Source organism: Choloepus didactylus, chromosome 1, assembly GCF_015220235.1.
Source record: "Choloepus didactylus isolate mChoDid1 chromosome 1, mChoDid1.pri, whole genome shotgun sequence".
NCBI classification, from domain to species: Eukaryota; Metazoa; Chordata; class Mammalia; order Pilosa; family Megalonychidae; genus Choloepus; species Choloepus didactylus.
In genome coordinates, this window is record NC_051307.1 from 199,010,864 (window position 1) to 199,032,442 (window position 21,579).

Sequence of the window (21,579 nt, forward strand, 5' to 3'; positions counted from 1 at the left end):
AGTATAATGTTGATGCCAAAGATCTTCCTAGGAGCAAGCCATGCTTAGATTTCATTTATAATCATAAACTTGCTAAACGTCTCCCCCTTTCCTATCCTGCCACCCTCACAACCCATTCAAGTTTCTCCCGAGTTTGCTCCCTTAATAAGTTACTTGAATATGAATCACTGTCTCAGAATTTGCTTGTAGGGAATAACCCAATGAGTGCTGGAGCTGACTTGTACCAGCTCATGAGAGACAGTTAATTTTCAGAAATTGTTTGAGCTATTCGTTAAGCACAGCCATTGTTAAAGTTAAATTGCAAAACCTGGAATTAAAGGAATTATATCAAAACAAAGATAATAAATACACAAAATTCATCACTTCCTAATTATTTTACTGTATTTTATTATTACCTGTGCTCTCAAGGTTATTTAAGTTATTGTAGCTCTATGGTAGAAATTCCCAACTCTCCAGGCAGGAACATCATGTTGGTAGCTTGAAATCAGCCATGGTAGAAGTATTTACACCATGGAAACTGGCACACATTACAAATCAGGGCTTTTTTGTCTAGAGAGCTGATTGTTAAACACTTACAAGCTCACCACCAGAATGACTTAAGACATTAGCTAAATAATTATTATTGTGAAAGAAGAGGAGAATGGACATCAGGCTAAATTAGAATCTGTGCCACATTCACCTATTTTTAAACTGAGGCAATATTTATACTCAGTGAAACACACAGAACTTAAGTGTACAATTTAATGTTTTAATAAATACAGAGACCCATGTAACACCCACCTCCAATAAAAATAGAGAATATTTCAAAACCCCAGAAAGTAACTTTGTCCCATCTTCCAGTGTATCATAGGCAACCACTGATCACTTGTTTTGCCTGTATTTTATCTTCATATAAATGGAATCAGAAAATTGTACTCTTTTGCGTTTGGCATCTTTCACTCAATATAATGTTTTTTTTAACTTTCGTTCATGTTATTAGGTATACCAGCAGTTTATTCTTTTTTTATTGTTGAGTACTATTCCATTATTTTCCATTCTTCTGTTGATGGACATTTGGATTGTTTCCATATTCTGGCTGTTGTGAATAAAGCTGCTATGAACATTCTTACATAAGTCTTTTAGTGGACATTGCTTCTATTTTCTTCTGGTCTGTGGCTTTTCTTTTCATTTTCTCAATAATGTCTTTAAAAGAGCAGAAGTAAATTTTGATGAAATCTAATGTATCAGTTTCTTTCTTGTATGGTTCATGTTTTTTATGTCCCATGTAAAAGATATTTGCCTATGCTAAGGTCACAAGGATTTTTCTCCTAAGTTTTCTTCTTGAAGTTTTAAAAATTTACATCTTAAATTTAGTTCTATAATCCATTTCAAGTTAATTTTTTTATACAGTGCAAGGTAAGGATTGAGGCTCATTTTTTCCCCACAGGATTGTCCAATTGTTCCAGCACATTTATTGAAAAGACTTTCCTTTCCCCCACTATTACATTGGCATCTTTGTTGAAAATAAATTGACTATATATGTGTGGATCTATTTCTGGACTTTCTATCCTGTTCCACTGATCCATATGTCTGTCCTTATACCAATACCACACTGTTTAGATTACTATTGCTTTATAGTAAATCTTGAAATCCAGTAGTTTTCCTTTGTTTTGGCTATTCTGAGCCCTTTGCTTTTTCAAATATATTTTAGAATCAGCTTGTCAATTTCAAAAGAAAAGCTCCAGCTTGAAATAGTGAACAAATCTTAATGTTGACAATACCAAATTTCAAAAATGATGATACAACCACAATAAATAAGACATTGAATAATTTGCTTACAAATAGATAGATAAGGATCAAAGTAGAGAATCCAAAAATAGATGCACATATGAACTGTTGATTGATTTTTGGCAAAATGTCAATGCAATTCAATGTAGAAATAAACATCTTTTCAACAAATGGTACTGCAACAATTGGATAAAAATTAAATATATGGAAAAATATACCTTGATCTCTACCTCACATCATATGCAGAAATTAATCTGTAGATCTGAGACCTAAATGTAAATGTAATAGCTAAAACTATAAAGCTTACAGGAGAAAAAATAATAGAAAAACCTTTGCAACCCCCATAATCAGAAAGTGAAAAATCCAAGCCACAAACTGGGAGGAAAAAAATAAAAATTAAAAATATATATATATATATATATATACACACACATACACATTTTATATATATTTTTATAAATATATTTCACAAACGGCTCATCAGAATATATGTAGAATACTTACAAATCAATAATAAAAAGACAAGTATACCAATTTAAAATGGGCAAAAGACTTGAAAAAACACTCCACAAAAGAAGATACACAAATAACCAATGCGCACATGAAAATAGGCTCAGTATCATTAGTTACAGGGAAATGCAAATTAAAATCTCAACAAGATACCACGTCTTACCTACTAGAACCGGGAAAAATAAAAAGACTAAAAATACCTAGTGCTGGTGGGGATGTGGATCAACTGGAAATTTCATTTATTGCTGGTATGTGTGTACAATGGTATAACCCATTGATAAAACTCGTTGTCAAATTCTGAAAAAGCTAAACATAATCTATACTGTGAGTCAAAGTTTCCACTCCTAGGATTATGCCCAAAAGAAGCAAAAGCATATAGCCACAAAAAATCTTGTATTAGAATGTTTATAGCAGCTTTATTCTTTATTGCCCCAAGCTGGAAACAACCTAAATGCCTACTGTGGAGGATTGGATTATGTACCCCAATTGAGACACACCATTAAATTTAATCTGCATTCCTGTGGGTGTAAGCCCATTGTAAATAGGGTCTCTTGAAGATGTTATTTTAGTTAATGTGTAGCCCTACCAAATGAGGGTGGGTTTTTATCTGCATCATTAGAGTTCTTTATAAGCAGATGAATTTCAAACATAGTCAGAGAAAGCCAGGGTAGGTGGGGGAAGCTGGAGACCAGAAGTCGGCAGGAACCCAGAAGGGAAAGGAGAAGACATCACTGGAAGCATAAATACAAGCCAAAGAAACCCAAGGATTGCCAGCAGCCAGCGGCTGATGTTACAGACTTTGGGGGAGAAACCATCACATTGCTGACATCTCGATTTTAGACTTCTCCTAGGCTCAAAACCATGAGCCAATAAATTCCCATTGTTTAAGCCAACCCATTGTGTGGTGTTTGTCATAGCAGCCAGACAAACTAAAACACCCACCAACAGGAATATAAGCAAACTACGGAACAGTTGTAATGGAATACTATTCAGCAATTAAAGTGAATGAACTAATGATAAACATAACAATATGGATAAATCTCAAAAACCATATGTGGAACATAAGAAGTCAGATACAAAAAAAGCACTTGCTGTATGATTCCATTTATATGAAGTTCAATAGCATGCAAATCTAATACAGAAAAAATCAGAGGCTGGGTAATTAGATGGAAATGTTCTCTATCACAACTTGGGTGATGTTAACATGGGGTATACATTTATAAAAACTCATAAAATTGAACATGTAATCTGTGCATTTTATGGAAAATAAAATATACTTCAATGAAGAAAATAATATTATAGAAATGCATTAAGAATAACACAAGAGTGGATGGATGGGTGGAAAGATGGGGACAAACACTAGATGGGGGATGGGGTGGGATGGGGGATGATTTCGGTGTTCCTTTTTAACTTTTGTTTTTTATTCTTGTTCTGGTTCTTTCTGATGTGGGGAAGATGTTCAGGGGTGGATTGTGGTGGTGAATGCATGACTATGTGATGGTGCTGTGAGCAGCTGGTTGTGCACCATGGATGACTGTGTGGTGTATAGGTGTATTTCGGTAGAACTGAATTTAATTAAAAAATAATAATAATAAATAAAAGAAAGAAAGAATAATACGGGAGAGAGACTTATGGGAAGATGGCAAAGTAGGAAGCTCCAGGAATTAGTCCCTCCACCAAAACAACTATTGAACTGGCAGGAACTGTCTGAATCAACTCTTGAAACTCTAGAGTTTTGAGGAACGCTTGCAGCATCCAGGGAAGAGCTGGATGAAAAAGCTGCTAAATTGCAGTCAAAATCAGCGAATTTCACCTTCTTTGTAGTGGCTACCATTACAAACATTTGGCAGGGACCTGCTTGCTGGGGCCAGGGCAGGCAATAAGGACCCTGTCCTCCAAAAAACAGAGGGTGTCTGGTCTGATTGCCGATCACCACTTTTATTAACTGCTTTTGGTCATGGGTGGGGAGAGGGTGCAGGATGGAAGGCAGCCATTGTTTCAACCCCGTACCTGCAGAGGCGGCACAGGAATCATAAAGAGACAGTACCTCTACTTTTTCTTTCTTTTTTTCCACTTTCTTTACCTCATTTGGGAGCAAAAATAGTGTGGAAAGTCATAAACTAACATCTCCAGCCCCCAAGAAGAAAAAAAACAAAAACAGCAATCCCAGAGGAGAGGGAAAATTAGATTCCCAAATTACAATAACATAATACTCAGAATGTCCAGTTCTCAAAAAAAAATTACAAAACACACAAAGAAACAGGAAAGTATGACCCATCCACAGAAAAAAATAATTTACTGAAAACCATCCTTAAGGAAGCTCATACATTGGAACTATTAGTCAAAGAAGTTAACTCAACTGTCTTAAATACGTTCAAAGAGCTAAAGGACAAATATTGTGTTATCTCACTGTTATGAAATAATTAGAATAAGCAAATTCATAGAGCAAGAAACTAGAATATAGAGTATGTTATATGCAACCCACATCCCAGTTGAGCAGAGCTTCAGAACACACAGGCAACTCTCAAGTATTTATTCAGTTGACACCTTAAATCTCAGGACTCCATAATGCCTCAACACAACTGGGTGTCTCTGGATGTGGCCACTGGGGCACTGAGGAAGGGGGTTCCAAGACTGGTTTGCCTCAGGAGAGTCTATGGGCAGAGGCTGTCTATTCACAGAGGCTGCAAGGGAACTTCTCCCAGTCCCAGACAGCTGAGTCCAACACGGAAACCTCAGCAGAGACATGGCAACACCTTCTTCACTCTCTCTTTTTTGGTAGATGTTCTCCAAAATGTCGACGAATCATCAAGTTCCACCAGTCAAGTCAGTTGGCCCTCTAGCTGGGATCATTCACCCCTCTCCTTCCTGGCAGGCAGAACACAGTGAAGCCTCAGGGAGCACAGCCAAGGCTTTATTGTGACTGAGGCGGGTGACAGGCGCTCTGGGCCAGGACACGTCCCAGGCTCCAGGCTTGCTGCCATGCTCTGTTGTATGGATCTCCACAGGATCAGTGATCCCAACCAGAATTTGAGGAAAGGGCAGTGAGAAAGAACAAGAGGTTGGAGGAGAGGTTTGATGCGAGAATCAGAACCAGGAGGGGAGTGGGCAGGGTGGCCATGGGGTCACCAGAAAGCCCAGGGCAGTACCAGAAGCAGAAGCAGGTTGTGGAACACCACTGGATACAAAGAGATAGCCTGATTCAGCACTTCGATCAGCCAGTTCTTGTAGAAGCCAACTTCTACATAAACTCCAGGTACATCTTGATGACCACAGCCATAGCCCCAGCTCACAATCCCCACCTGAATCCATGTCTTGTTAAATTCACAGACCATGGGGCTCCCAGAATCTCCCTGGAGAAAACGAAAGAAACAAACCAGAGGAATAGAAAAGGATCCCCATCAGAACAGGCCAATTGCACTTAAAGGTACTGGGAGAAAGGCATGCAGGGGGCTTCCCCAGGTTCCCCAAAGACTTTGCCAGGCTTATTATTCTGTGAATTTAAGATCTGGGAATTGAAAAGTTAATGGGAAAACTTTAGTATCCTCTGAGAACTACAACTTCCCAAGTGCTCAGGGACATAGACCTGGGGATAAAAAGCCAGTTGGCCTCAGTATAATAGTACTGTCTGACCCAGGGGAGTGAATCTCCCTGGCAACGTGGAATATGACTCCCGGGGAGGAATGTAGACCTGGCATCGTGGGACGGAGAACATCTTCTTGACCAAAAGGGGGATGTGAAAGGAAATGAAATAAGCTTCAGTGGCAGAGAGATTCCAAAAGGAGCCGAGAGGTCACTCTGGTGGGCACTCTTACGCACACTTTAGACAACCCTTTTTATGTTCTAAAGAATTGGGGTAGCTGGTGGTGGATACCTGAAACTATCAAACTACAACCCAGAACCCATGAATCTCGAAGACAGTTGTATAAAAATGTAGCTTATGAGGGGTGACAATGGGATTGGGAAAGCCATAAGGACCACACTCCACTTTATCTAGTTTATGGATGGATGAGTAGAAAAATAGGGGAAGGAAACAATCAGACAAAGGTACCCAGTGTTCTTTTTTACTTCAATTGCTCTTTTTCACTCTAATTATTATTCTTGTTATTTTTGTGTGTGTGCTAATGAAGGTGTCAGGGATTGATTTGGGTGATGAATGTACCACTATGTAATGGTACTGTAAACAATCGAAAGAACGATTTGTTTTGTATGACTGCGTGGTATGTGAATATATCTCAATAAAATGAAGAGAAGAAAAAAAAATATTCATAAAAAAAAAATAGTACTGTCTGGTAAAATTTTGAAATTCTCTCATATCTATCCAGTAATGGCTACTGTTAAGAAACCTTAAGAACCACCTATTTTCCCAGTGCCCCTTCCTATGACTTTCACCCCAAACCTACCCACAGGAATTAAAGGGGTAACATGTGGCTAAGGCTTGCATCTATTCTGACTGGTCGTTTTCTCAGACCACAAAGGTTGTTATATACTCTAAATACTCATCACCTGTGCATGGTGGTACCCTAAATCCCTACATCTGCCCTGAAGTTTCTTCACAACTACCAGCTCAGATAGCCAGTGCCTTCCACCTTTAGGCTCCGCCCTCAGGTATCCCACACACTCCCCAATTCAAGCAGAACTCCTGTGTGCCCCACCACCGACCACCTCAGTCAGAAACTCAGGGTCTTCTTCCCCACCCCCACTTGCTGTCAGTCAAAGAACTGAAGATTCAACCTGAAACCCTCCTCCTTCACCCACCTCACTGCCCCAGGCCCTGCTTGGGACTCAGTATCTTTTGCCTATTGATGAAAACAAGCTCCTAGCCTACATTCTATTCACCACACGGCCCAGAGAGTCATTTATCTAAAAAGCAAATCTGACTGTGCCCAATCCCCCAGTCCTGCCTGGATAGAAGTGTAGAAACTTGGCCCAGCATTCCAAGGCCAAACATCCTCCGAGTCTAACCCACTACTCTGGCCACATTTGCTACCTCATTGCTCCAGATGTGTAGAACGTTCCCTAAATGTGACAGGCTCCCACAGACCTCTAAGTCACTGCCCATGTTGTTCCCTCTCCCTGAAATGCTGTTCTGTTTCCAAAAACTCAAAACACTCATCCTCTGGGGCCTCGCTCAAATGTCCCTTCTCAGGAAGGCAACTTGTTGCAGAGGGTGGAGCATGGGCCCAGGTGGCATCCAGGCACTCGCAGGGAGACCTTGAGCTAATGTCCTTGGACCCCACTTTCCACTCTGTATAACAGGTAACATGTCTATGTTGCTGGGTTGTGATGTAAGTTAACTGAGGTAATGTGAGTGAAGGTTCACACTGGCACAGTGAGTGCCACAAAGTAGAAACTCAATTAATGGAACTGATAACAACAATTATATTATTAGGGTTACCCACCCCCAAATTCCCCATGCCCTCAGCAGCACCCTCAAGCAGAAAAGACTGGTCCCCTTTGAAGGAACAGGCCAGGCCAGCTCAAGAGAGCCATGGGGCACTTCTCCCCACCATCTCCTTAACTCAACCTAAGGGGCAAATGGAGAGGCAGGCAAATAACTCAAGCCATTCTACCTGGGAATAAAACACTGATGGAAAAACCAAAATACAGAAGCAGCAGGGGCCCATGAACTGACCTGACAAGTATCTCTTCCTTGATCTTGATAACCACATACCATCCCTTCCAGTACTACATTTTTAGAAGTTGACATGGCCTTCTGCATTAACTGATTACATCTTTCATGGCAGATGATGCTTAGTTCAAGCTCCTGGAGAATAGGTGACCAAACACCAGCTGCAGGCAAAGGAAATAGGCAATGCATGGATCTACACAAGTGGAGAAGAAACCCTCAAGCACCCAGAATCCCCCAGGAAGAAGACAGGGCTGTGGGTACTCTCCTCATTTGACATAGAAAGAAATAAGACCAGTTGACATGGAGAACGGAGGAAGTAAGAAGCAAAACCAAGACAGGAGAAAGAAGAACAGATCACAAGAGGGAGAGCAAGGATTTACCAGCCTGAGCAATGACAGCCAGGTGTCTCTCAGTTTGAGTATCAGTAATAATAAGGACAGGGTGTCCTGTGCATTGGTAAAGCATCTTCACTTTTCACAGCAAGATCACAGATTGTAGGACAGGCTGCATCCCCAAAGTTCTAAATCCAGCCTCTCCCCAGAGTAGGATGCCCTATAGCCTCACCAATATGGGTCCTCTGGTTCTGTCTACACATCCAGGGACAGGAAGCTCCCCACTCACCAAGGCAAAGATTTCCAGTGAGGGGCAGCTCTGATTGGCAGACAGCTTTTCACCCCCCTGAGCTGAAATCTGCCATGAAGATGACCCCATAGCATTTGGTTCTGTCACCAAAGAACCTAAAATTACCCTCAAACTAAACCAGCCAGGCACAGTCCTTCACAAATCTGCAGAAGGAGACCTCACCCATGTATTCTTCCTATCCTGGCTGAGCAGCTCCCATGACCAGGACAGGTGCCTTTCTTAACTGGCTGCTGACAAATGTGTTGCAACCAAAAACTGCAACACAATTTCTGCAGTCTCCCAAGGGAACCAGGGAAGCATAACACTGACTGATGTTAACCTGCTCCCTCCTTACCACCTGTCTCTTTCCCTTGAGGCTTCATGCCTATTCCAGGGCACAGGGCTGCCTCCCCTCTGCCCCCAGGTGGCTTCTTGCCTCCCAGTCTCACTACCTGAAGTCAGTAGGCCCCATCCGGACACCCAGCAACTGGTCCCAGCTTCCACCTTGAAAGTCTCCTCAGGGATGCAGACAGGCCGGATCTTTGAGGTGAAATTCACAGGGTAGAGGAGCCGGAGAAGGGCGAGGTCATTCTTTAAGGTTTCAATGTTTGAGAACAGAGGGTGGAGAACAATCTTTTGAATAGGGATCACTACACTTGTGTTGTATAGTCTATAGATACTCCGGTCTCCCATCTTGACACTGTAATGGTAACGGCTGTGGGAGAGAGGACATGCTCCTCATAGAGATCCTGGGAAGCACCCCTTGTGCCTATTCCATACATTTCAGATGCTTCCTAACCCGGCCCAGCCTCCCCCACTCCTCTCTCTACCACCCGATCTCTCTACTGAGACCCTCATTTCAAAATGGGTTTGATTGCCCTCCCCCCTTAAATAAATTCCTGATAGCAAGTGCCAATGCAAAACCTCTCCCATTTTTCCTGTGAGTGCTTTTGTTTCGTTTTCGCCGATTTGCCAGAGCAACAGACCTTGGCCGGCGTTTGAGGAGGACAAGACAGGCTCCGAACTCGCAGCTCTCCACTTGCCACCCCTCACCTGTAAATGCAGTGGGCGGCTGTCAGCACCCACTCGGCTGTGATGAGGGAGCCGCCGCATACGTGGATGCTTCTGACCCTCAGGCTCACCTGCCAGGGCCACTTCCCTTCCTCCGCGTCCTGTCCTCCCAGGATTTTCAAATCCACTTGGCCACACTCTGTGGTGAGGGTAGGGTAGGAAAACAATGCTAAAAGAAAGCGGCCCTGTCCTTCCTGAGGGTGGGACTTCCCTGGGAAGCACCACGTGCCCCTATGTCCTCTTAGGCTCTGGGGCAGTGCTACCCACCCCCCCCCAGGCCATGTACCCGCTGACTTCTCAAGGCAGAATCGTGGCCCCCTAAGACCTCCAATCAGATCCCCGGGGGGCCGGGCCTGGTGCCCCCAGTCTCCCAGGTAGCACAGGGTCCCGCTCTGACAAGCCTCAAACCTGACCCCCGGGCTTCTCATGCAGTTAGTCACCTGGGGCCAAGGACGCCGAATAGGGGGACTCCGTGACCCTCCCGGACTCGGGGGCTGCAGAGGTTCGCGGAGCCCTTGCAGGGGGCAGCTTCCGCCCGCTGGCTCCGGGCTCCCCGCCAACGCGGCCGCCTGAGGCGAGAGGAGGGGCTGAGAGCGGCGCCGACCCGCCCGCAGCCTCCGACCCGCCCGCCCGGGCCTCGCTGATAGGCGGCTGAAAGAGCAGCAGCCGGAGCAGGAGAGCCAGGGAGCCGCCGCCGCCGCCACTGCGGGGACCGCCCGGGAACGCCATGGGCACCGCCGGCGGCCTCAGCCCTTGTGGTGGCGCCCCCTCGCGGCGGCTCCTGCCCCTGCCCTCGGTTCTGGCGGGAAACGGAGGGGGTTTTCCGCGGGGGTCCCGGGCCCGGGCTGGCCTGCCGGGTGGTCGGACCCGCAGGAGGGGAGATCCTGGAGCTGCGAGGTCCTTTGCCCGAGTGGGAACGGTCACGCGCTCTCGGTTTCCCTCGGGTCCTCACTCCAGACTGTGTCAAGCCAGAACCCTGCCCAGGACCGCGAGGTTAGGCGACTTCCGAGGAAACTGTCCCTGATAGGGACCTCCCAATTTCGAGTCGGCACTTAAAGGTGGGGCTTCCCGATGTCCCTTCTCCTGGTGAGTTACCTGGTCTGGAGCTGGTGAGGATGGGCGGCCTGGGAATTGGTTGAGGAGCTTTAATTCTCCACAATGGTTCTTCCAGTCCGGACTTCATTCACCACACTCCGATTTTGGGGTGGGGGGAACTTTACAGATTACGTAGATTTAGGCAAAAGAGTAGACCGCTTTTCTATTTCAGTCGTAGGAACTCCTTAAAATGTTGGCCACCATCAAGATGTCTACCTTCAGGTCATACTTTTCTTCTTAGCTCTGTGTCTCTGATGTCTATTCAGGTAGCTCTATTTTTGTCTTTGTAGCCTGTATGCTTCCACTTGGCCTCTGTCTCTCTGAGCTTCATCATCCCTGTAGAAGTCAGAAAAAAAATTTTTTTTTGAATTGTGGTACTCCCCTGATGGAAAGAGGACAACCATTGTGTATTTAAAGATGCTGTGCTCCCAACACCAACTCATTTTTCAGAGTTTGGCGAAGGGAGTATTGTCTAAGGGCCTCTTGGAGGTCAGAGGAATGGGTGAGCAGGTCACACATCACAAATGAACTCCAATATTCTCTAATTCTTTGCATTCCTTTCTGTACATTAAACCAAGGAATTTGTGGCATATCAACTTCATTTAGTGTGGGCCACCTCTGAGTTCAGGTTTAAAACAGCCAGGGAAACAGGATCATTCTCACCTCCTGATCCAGCAAACTGAATCCAGTATTTCTGGTAAGTGTACTCTGATATATTTTGGGTCCAGTCCTCCCCAGTCAACAGCTCTTAGAATCCAATCCTATGTTTATTCACCAAGCTCCTTCCAAAGTAAATTAACAAAATCTTGCTATTCTTTTTGCAGGGAAGCCTTCTCCTGGGTTACACTTTGTGCCCTGCCTTGCTATAGCATGCTGGGATCTGAGTTAAGGCAGTAAAGACTGATTGGGACAGTACAGATAGAGAATTGGCATGCCCTTGTGATGTAACTTCTTCAGATCAAATTATTACAGTGTCTCTAAGATAAAGAGAACCAGCCTTATCAAATAGGAGGAAGCAGTGCTTTTATTAACAAAGTAGATTCAGTCTGGCTATGTGTCAGGGTGTCCTAAATCTATCCAAGTGTGCCACTTTTCAGAGTCTCACTCTTTTCCAAAGCCATAACTTTTATACAGGGCTTTAATGAGGCTGCTAATTCAACCTGTGCTGTAATTCAGCAACTTAGAAGATCAATACTATATTTAATTTTCAACTACATCAACCTTACAGTAACAGGGATATGAATTTATTTTGGGGAAATCATAGAAGATTTTCATCCAAAAAGCTAAAACTCAAGATTGCCATTCTCTTTCTTTAAAATCTTCAGTGAAGTAATAAATAACCAGCCCTCTCCACAATCCAATTATTCTTCATTTCCACAATAATGTTGGTTTCAGCTGCCTCTTATCTTTTCATGAACTGCAAAAGGCAGAGTGTAGACTAATTTAAAACTATAGGACTTCAGGAGCTTCAGACTCAAGGCAAATTTGTACCCACTCACAGGCCCTTTTCCCACAAACCGCCTTTAGGTACTCATGAGAAAGACTGGGAGCAGGACAAGAAATGAGAAAGTCTCACTCATAGTACAGGCCTGGGGAAGATAAGCAAAAACTATTGTGGTAAAGGCAAGACTTATGCCATTGGAAAGGACAAAAACTCTATCACCTACAGTACACAGCTGGGGAAAAGGAACATAAAATAACCACCTACTTAGGGGCCAAACCATCTTGGCCAAACCTTTATAAATCTCTCATGCTGGGAGAAGGGTAAGATTACTGAGAAGGCCCCACCCCTAAGAGACAGTAACACATCACTTGCCTAAGAATGAGGCTTAACCAGAACAACAAAGCAAGTTCCACCTCCCCACCCTGTGAGGCTGGCAAGTTTACAAGAACAGGTAACATCAGTCTACTGATGGAGGAAGGGAAAATCATGGAGAGGCATCTTCTCTGAGGCACAGGCATAAAGGGAAGACTGATGGCTGAGATTGGAGCAGATTCTGAGAAAAAAAAAATATCTGGCAAACCAGCCACCATTCTAAGCCTAAATAAATAAATAGCACTAGAAGTATTTGAAGCCTGTTTATAGAGAGCAATCACAGCAAAAACAAAACTTGGCATGATTGTCTCAATGCTCCCCCTAAAGAAAAGGCATAAACAGTATTTACCAAGTTTCTACTGTTTTACACAAGATGATCATCTTTCAAGCAAAATTTACGAGACACATACACACACAAAAAAAATATATAAACAAACTACTGTCAAGAGGCAAACCAATTAACAGAACCAAACTCAAAACTGACACAGATTCTGGAGCCATCACACAGGCAATCTAATACACTGTGACAAATGTATTTGAAGGTTCTAATTCAGATGTCAACAAACTTTTTCTGTAAATGGCCAGATCCTAAATATTTTAGGATTTGCAGATCATGAGGCAATAGTAAGGATATTACATGGGTTTTTATGAAACAAAAAGAATTTTTCCACAAAAATTTTTTTATAAAATTCAAAATGTAGTAATAATACTAAACTGAATACAATATTTTGTAATACAGGTCTGTCTGCTAATGAGAAGAATGGCATTCCTTTCGGTGGGATAACTTTTCACTTAATTGGAGTTCAAAGTTAGTGTTCTCTATTATCAAAATCGATTGCAAATATTCATCTGTTAATGTTAATCTATAATGATATTTTATGTATTTCAGCTTTAAGAATGTCTTTTCATGCAGAGCAGTGCTTCCAAATACTATTAATCCATGAACATATGGCTTTAATTGAGCATATTCTTCATTTGAAGACATTTATAAACTTGTATTAGACTCTTCTCCTGACATTTACTTTTTAGCATGTCATTACATTGCAGGTTAATCACTTCCATTGAAGTTTAGGTGGAAGATCTTCAACTGATAGTTAAATGGATTTTGAAAGATGGAAATTTCCTCTGCATTTGCCTTGAGGTCCAAAAGATAATTCTGAAATTATATTCTGAGTTCTGAAATATATCCATTGCAAAATTCTGTGGGAATAGAGATTTTGCTTTTGTTTTAACTTTTGACAGCCTGGGAAATGTATAAAGCAGCTTGACATTACTTGTGATGTATCAACATTAGTTGTCATCAACTTCTCTGTTTACAGAAAATAAATATCACAAATTCCCAAACTCAGTAGTTATCAGAGAAATACAAATTAAAACAGTGAGATAGCATTTCATTCCCATTAGATTGGCAAAATTTTAAAGTCTGGCATTTCAAATGTTATAGAGGATGTGAAGAAATGGGGAATTTTCATTAATGACTGAGTGAATGGTCAATTAGCTCAACCGCTTTAGAGAGGAATTTGGTAATATCTAGGAAAGATGAAGTGCAATACCTGAAGACCCAACAATTTTACCTCAGAAATGTACCCTAGAGAAACTCTTGCACGTGTACCAAGTACACCAATGGAGATGTTGATCACTGCACTGTTTGCAATAGCAACAAACTGTTACAACCCAATTGGCCACCAACAGAAGAAAAGATAAAAATAATTGTGGTAGAGTCATATAGTAATATGTTACACAACAGTTAAAAGTTATGAACTAAGGTTACATCTATCAACATGGATAAATCTTGAAAACATAATGTCAAATAGGAAAAGCATGCAAAGGAGAACATATGAAGAGCATGGTACAACTTATGAAAAATATAAAATATGCAAAACACACTTAATATCACATATATGTACATATATCAGTAATGAAAGCATAAAACCTTGAATACAAAGTATGCAATCAACTTCAGAATAGTGGTTCCTTCTAAGAAAAGAAAGAAAGGGAGTCAGAGAGCTATAAATATTGCAGTCAGTTACAACTATAATATTTCATTTCTTTTGACAGAAGATTTGAAGTACATATGGCAATGGTGGTTTAAATATTATGTTTACAAAATTTTGACACTCCTTCCATCACAAGCTGAAATCGAATTTCCCTCCACTTGAATATGGGCAGGACTTAATGACCTTCTTCTAATAGAATGCAGTGGAAGTGACAATGCATAACTCCCAAGGTTAGATCATAAAAGATGATGTAGTTTCCACACAGCTTTCTCTATACTAGATGCTCCCCCTGTGAGGAAGCCATGTAGAAAGGCCATATGTGGATGTTCCAAGCAAGCCCCAGTAAGGTCCAAGTCAGCATCCAACATCAACCATCAGACATGTGAGTAACAGCTTTCATATGATTCTAGGTCCAGCCTTTGAGATGCCACAGCTGTTGTCAAGTGGTACAAAGATAAGATCTTCCCACTGATCCCTGACCAAACTACAGATCTGTGAGCAAATAAAACTTGTTATTGTTTTAAGCCACTAGATTTTGGGGTGGTTTGTTATGCAGAAAGAGTTAACAGAGATAACAGTAAAATATAAAATGTTCAAATATGAGTAATTGACATTATTTCAATTTCTGTATCTTTGTGTATGCTTGAAATACTCATTTTTAAATATTTTAAAAAGACAGATTGAGGGCAAGATTCTCAATAAACATTCCCTATGTCATCTGATATCTTTCTTCTTTATCATGCAAGTTTGTATATTAGGAAGTCTATACTTATTTGCATAGTGTTTTGCCAGTAGTTAAAACTGCATCATATACATCCCAAAGTAATTTGGCAGAGAATAAAAATGTATTTGCAGGGTCCCCCTGAGGAACTGGGGAAAATGAAGAAATATTAAATTCCCCCACCTGGGTTATTACTGATGTGCTTGCAAGCACTGAGGACTCCAATTTGGTAGGCCAAGCCTTCTATCTTGGGGCTTGCCCTTATGAAGCCTGTTACTGCAAGGGAGAGGCTAAGCCTACTTATAATTGTGCCTAAGAGAACCTCTTTTGTTGCTCAGTTGTGGCCTCTCTCTCCAACCACACTCAGCAGGTAAACTCACTGCCCTCTCCTCTACGTGGAACATGACTCCTGGAGATGAGCCTGGACCTGGCATTGTGGGATTGAAAAATCTTCTAAACCAAAAGGAGGAAGAAAAATAAAACAAAATAGTTTCAGTGGCTGAGAGACTTCAAATGGAATTGAGAGGTCACTCTGGAGGGTATTCTTATGTGCTCTATAGGTATCCCTTTTTAGTTTTTAGTGTACTGGAATAGCTAGAAGGAAATACCTGAAACTGTTGAACTGCAACCCAGCAACCTTGATTCTTGAAGATAATTGTATAACTATGTAGCTTACACGGTATGACTTTGTGATTGTGAAAACCTTGTGGTTCACACTCCTTTTATCCAATATATGGACAGATGAATAGAAAAATGGGGACAAAAATTAAATGAAAAATAGGGTGGGATGGGGGGATAGAATGTTTAGGGTATTCTTTAATACTTTATTTTTATTCTTATTTTAATTTTTTTTTTGAAGCAGTGAAAATGTTTGAAAATTGATTGTGGTGATGAGTGCACAACTATTTGCTGGTACTGTGAACAACTGATTGTACACTGTGGATGATTGTATGATATGTGAATATATCTCAATAAAACTGAATTTAAAAAAAGAATCATTGGAGCCCAGTTTTTCGTTGCCAGAGTAGGGAGTTATAAATTTGGAAAAAGAAAGCTAGAATAAATGCCATGATTTTGGATTAGAATTGGAGACGTGTGAACTCATGTTTTTAATTGATATATAGGTAGGTAGGTAGGGAGAGAGAGAGAAAGAGAGAGGAAAAATGTAGATATAAATGTTTGCGTACTTGCATATATTCTCTGAGTCTGTTCATTGAGAGGACCTGGGAACAGTGACACCCCAATACCAATGAACACATCTAGCACCCAGGTCTTGCTTCTAAATAAACTTTCTCTGCTAACGGAAACCAGGGCTTCTTAGGGAAATGCTGATTCCAAAACTAGGGCAAGGAAAGTACAAGATGAACCCGGAACATGCTCATCTCATGCTCATTTTGAGCAAGGAAATGCTCAAAAAATGATGGGCACAAGTCAAAAAAAACAGAGATGTCAGCTTGAATGTGCTTCTACTTGCCAAATTGGGGACAGATTGAACATTAAAATAAATAACAGTAGTAATGAGCTATAATCCACTGAATGAAATAGGAAAACATGAGTCAATCCAAATATAAATATATTGAAAATTTGCTGAATGGGATATTTGCATAGTCTCAAAGTACTTCTCAACCAAATGCTTATTAATCACAAAGGGCAATCAATCAAGTACTCAAATGAATATCATCAATTATTGGACAAGTTGAAAGCCTATACCATTTGATAGGATGCAACAAGATCACAGCATCACTTCACTGATATTTCTGCCAAAGTTCACATCTCAAACTTAATCAAAAGAAACACCAGGAAACTCAAATTGAAGGACACAACAAAATAACTGTAATCTTCAAAAGTGTCAAAGTCATGAAAGTCAAGGAAAGATTGAGGAATTACTCCAAACTTGAAGACTAAAAAGACATGAAGCATCATTTTGAACTGGACCATTTTGCTAAAAAAGACAACATTGAAATAATTGGGGAAGCTTGAATAGGCCCAGAGCAATAGATGGGAATAAGTTTCAGTGCTAATTTCCTGAATTTGGTGGTTGCATTGTAGTTATATAGGAGAGTATCCTTTTGTGTAGGAAATACAGACTGAAGTATTTAGGGATGGTAGGGAATTAGGTTGACAATTTGCTCTCAAATGGTACAGTAAAAAAAGTTCTCTTTACTTGCAATAATTCTGTACTTGCAATAATTCTGTACTTGCAATAATTCTGTAAATTTGTGATTGTGTTTTTTAAAAGGAGAACACTGTAACTCTCTTCAAGTATTAAAAGATTTTTTGACTTACCTCCTGCTCCCAATGACAGATTTAGAACCTCTGGCCATACAAATTCCTGATTTGAGACTGTTATTGCATTAGAGTAGAGAATTCATGAAGCCCGCCATGAAGGTTCATCCAGTAGCAGAATAATCTCTTTTTGAACAAAGCTAAACAATGCAGAAGAATAAAAAATAATAAAGCTGAAAAAAAAACTACATCATGATTGAATCTTGAGGACATTTTGTTGAGTGAAATATGTCAGACACAAAAGGATAAATATTGTATGACCTCACTGATAACGAACTAAATATAATGAGCAAACTCGTAGACTCAATATCTGGAACATAGGTCACCAGGAGATAGAATGAGGGCAGAGAATGGGGAGCTGATGCTTAATTTGTGCAGAATGTGTCATAAGGTTGATTGTAAGTCTTTGGAAATGGATAGAAGTGATGGTAGCACATTATAGTGAATGCAATTAACAACAATGATATGTAGGTGTGATTGTGGTTGAAAGGGAAAGTTTAGGGTCATGTATGTCAATAGAAGGAAAGCTAGAGGACGAAACACGGGACTGTATAACATTGTGAACCCTCTTGTGGATGATGAGTATGGTCAATAGTACAAATAGAAGACTGTTCTTCTATGACTTAGAACAAATGTATAATACTATTACAAGGTGTTAATAATAGGGTGGTACAACGTAAAAATACACTTAAAGCAAACAATGGACTGTAACAAATAGTAATACATGAATATTCCTCCATCAGTTGCAAAAAAAACTACAGCATTATGTAAGTGAAAGAAACAAGACACAAAGTACTATGTATTATTTGACTCCATTTCAATAAAATGTAAATATAAATAAGTTTACAGAGATGGAAAAAAGTGTTTGCTCTGACAGAAATAGATTAGTATTATATAGAGCCAGAGGATAGAGGGATTGAGGGCAACTACTAAGAAGTATGGGATTTTCTCTTTGGAGTAATGAAAATGTTCTAAAATTGATTGTGGTGATGAATTCACAATTCTATGAATAGATTAAAAGTCATGATTTGTACATTTTGGATGAATTGTGTGGTATGTGACTATATCGCAATAAAATGGCCTTTAAAAAAATGCATCATGGTATAACAAACTGGTTAAGAGCTTCGAGTACTAGAGTTAGTCATACCTCAGTGAAAATACTGACTCTGCCATTTAACTAGCTATTTAACCACAATGCTAGAACCCAGCAGATGTCTCAGTACATTTAGAAGTACAAATGTCAACGCTTAAATAATAGAATCAATGAAAATTGATTATATGGTGGAGAGAAGAAAAAAGGAGAAAGAGAAAATATACTCTTCTCATTTTTAAATTATGGCATAAACAGATATGGTAAAGAAACAGAGAATTAAAGATATTTATAAAGGTATAATTAAGGAGGACACCACTGATAAAAAATATAGACATCTTCCAAATTTCAGGAAACAGACACACACACACATCAAACATATAGTACAGTTATTTTAAACTAAAGAAAGAAAAAGTGTAACATAAAAGGGTGGCAGAACTAAAACCAACAGCATCTGTCATAATAAAAAATATATGAAAGGAAGATTGTCAAAGATATACCTATAAATACAAATAAAAAGAAATCAGAGGTTGCAGTCTTGATAACAGACAAGGTGGAATTTAGGACAAAAGGTTTTTAAAGAGACAAGAAATGGGCATTTTATAATTATAAAGGGTATAATTATAAAGGGTGTAAATCATAATGAAGATAAAGTCTTCTTTATGAATGTCTATGCTCTAAATAACATAGCTAAAGCACAAACCATAGAAGAAGTCATTAATTCACTTTTCTCAATAGCATGACATCAAGTGAATGTCCCTAGAGGGCTGAAAAAAATTACTGTAGCTGGCATATGAAAGAATCAGTAAACTTGAAAACAGAAAAATTGAAATGTCTAGTAAAGAAGAAGAAAGGAAAAGGAATGAATGAAAGTAAACAGAGCCTAAGAATCTATGGCACATCATTAAGTGCACCAAGAAATGCATTATCGGTGTCTCAGAAGAAGAGAGAGAGAAAGGAGCAAAAAGAATATTTAAATAAGTAATGGCTGAAAACTTCCCAGATTTAATGAAAGACAAGAGTATACATATCCATGAAGTTCAACAAATGCCAAAGAGGATAAACTCAAGACACAATGTAATCAAACTGTTGAATGCCAGAGAAAAAGAGAGAATCCTGAGAACTCCAAGAGAGAAGTTATACAACATGTATAAGGGAACCTCAATAAAATTAAGTACCAATTTCTCATCAGAAAACATGGAGACAAACAGGCAGTGAGATAACATATTTAAAGTGCTGAATTCTGTATCTGGCAAAACTGCCCTTCAAATTGAGGGTGATATTAAGACATTCCCAGATAAACAAAAGCTGAGGGAGTTCATCACAACTGGAATCTGCCCTACAAGAAATGCTAGAGGAAATTCTTCAGATGGAAAGGAAAGGATTAGACATAGTTCAAAGCCATACAAAGAAATAAAGATTTCTAGTAAAGGTAAATATACAGATAAATATAAATGCCAGTACTGTTGTACTTTTGTTAGTAAATCCACTTTTTACTTCTTCAGGGTCTAAAATGAAAATGTATAAAAAGTAATGATAAATCCATAATTTTGGGCACACAATGTATAAAGATCTAATTTGTAACAAGAACATAAAGGTGGGGGGACAGAGGGGTATGGGGACATAGTTTGTATATGCTGTTGAAGTTAAGTTTGTATCAAATCAAATAAGACTGTTAAAGACTTAGGATGTTAAATTTAAGCCCCTGTGCTGGTTTGAATATATTATGTCCCCCAGAAAAAGCCATATTTTTTTATGCAATCTTGTGGGGTAGACATATTAGTGGGGATTAAGTTGGAACATTTGGATTAGGTTGTTTGCATGGAAATGCACCCCACCCAACTGTAGGTGATAACTCTGATGAGATATTTCCATGGAGGCATGGCCCCACCCATTCAGGGTGGGCCTTGATCAGTGGAGTCATATAAATGAGCTGAGAAACAGAAGGAACTCAGTGCAGCTGTGAGTGACATTTTGAAGAGGAGCTACAGCCAAGAGGGACACTTGGAAGAAAGCACAGGAGCTGTAGATGAGAGACAGTTTGAAGACGGCCATTGAAAGCAAACCTTTGCTCTGGAGAAGCTAAGAGAGGACAAATACCCCAAGTACAACTAAGAGTAACATTTTTGAGGAACTGCAGCCTAGAGAGGAAAGTCCTGGAAGAAAGCAATTTTCAAACCAGAACTTTGGAGCAGACACCAGTCACGTGCCTTCCCAGCTAACAGAGGTTTTCCGGACACCATTGGCCATCCTCCAGTGAAGGTACCCGATTGTTGATGTGTTACCTTGGACACTTTATGGCCTTAAGACTGTAACTGTGTAACCAAATAAACCCCCTTTTATAAAAGCCAATTCATCTCTGTGTTTTGCATTCCAGCAGTATTAGCAAACTAGAACAGCCCTCTTGGTAAATAAAAAGAAAATAGCTGAAAAAACATTTGGAGAAGGAAATGAAAGGGATTCTAAATGGTTCACTGCAAAAGATCAACTAAATACAAAAATAGGCAGTAATGTAATGATTGAAGAACAGAAGAGGTATAGGACACACAAAAAACAAATTTCAAAGCTGGCAGAATTAAGTCCTGCATTAACAGTAATTACTTTAAAAGTAAATGTATGGATTGATATGTGCCCTGTCCCAGTGCACGGGTCTGTGGAGAGCCAGGTGTGAGAGGCAGCAGCACGGGGTGAGGACCGGGACAGCTGAGCGGGCACCAGAGTCGGCCAGGCTGCAGTGGGTCTGCGACAGACCGGATAAAGGGGCCAGGGCCACGAGCACCGCTGACACATGGTGGGGAAGAAGCAGAAAAACAAGAGTGAAGACAGGTGTTCAGCAGGAGAAGGAAGGGGTAGAGAGAAAATTTAAAGAAATAATGGCTGAAAATTTACCAAATTTAAAGGAAAAACATGAATGTATACATCCAAGATGTTCAGTGAACTCCGAACAGAATAAATGCCAATAGACTCACACCG

The 21,579-nt window shown here is 40.3% G+C and overlaps 2 protein-coding genes across 3 annotated transcripts in view; both read right to left on the reverse strand.

Annotated features, from left to right (window-relative positions):
* Positions 1-4,636: 4,636 nt before the first annotated feature.
* Positions 4,637-10,831, reverse strand: LOC119528625 (putative serine protease 42). Of its 2 annotated transcripts, XM_037828946.1 has the most exons (6): positions 10,697-10,831; positions 10,042-10,170; positions 9,584-9,740; positions 8,983-9,245; positions 7,913-8,070; positions 4,637-5,630 (listed from the first exon to the last, which is right to left on the reverse strand). In XM_037828946.1, exons 1-6 carry the CDS (start codon positions 10,782-10,784, stop codon positions 5,403-5,405), a joined length of 1,023 nt encoding a protein of 340 aa, XP_037684874.1. In that variant the 5' UTR covers positions 10,785-10,831; the 3' UTR covers positions 4,637-5,402. The 2 variants fall into 2 exon arrangements, with proteins under 2 accessions (XP_037684874.1, XP_037684877.1); XM_037828949.1 differs by lacking the exons at positions 4,637-5,630; positions 7,913-8,070 and adding an exon at positions 9,517-9,583 and having other exon boundaries at positions 9,086-9,121; positions 9,673-9,740.
* The window catches only part of MYL3 (myosin light chain 3), a 36,046-nt gene continuing 25,297 nt past the window's right edge, over positions 10,831-21,579 (reverse strand). The window contains exon 7 of the mRNA XM_037828958.1: positions 10,831-11,032. The gene's annotated coding sequence lies outside the window, so the exon portion shown is untranslated. The remainder of the gene's footprint in view (positions 11,033-21,579) is intronic.

Excerpts from the sequence above, each read along its gene's own strand:
- LOC119528625 (XM_037828946.1), bottom strand. The coding sequence starts at position 10,784 with ATGAAGTCCGGACTGGAAGAACCATTGTGGAGAATTAAAGCTCCTCAA. Across the intron at positions 9,741-10,041 it reads TTCGGCGTCCTTGGCCCCAG|AGTGTGGCCAAGTGGATTTG; the intron begins GTGACTAACTGC and ends CCCTCACCACAG. Across the intron at positions 5,631-7,912 it reads AAGGAAGAGATACTTGTCAG|GGAGATTCTGGGAGCCCCAT; the intron begins GTCAGTTCATGG and ends CGTTTTCTCCAG.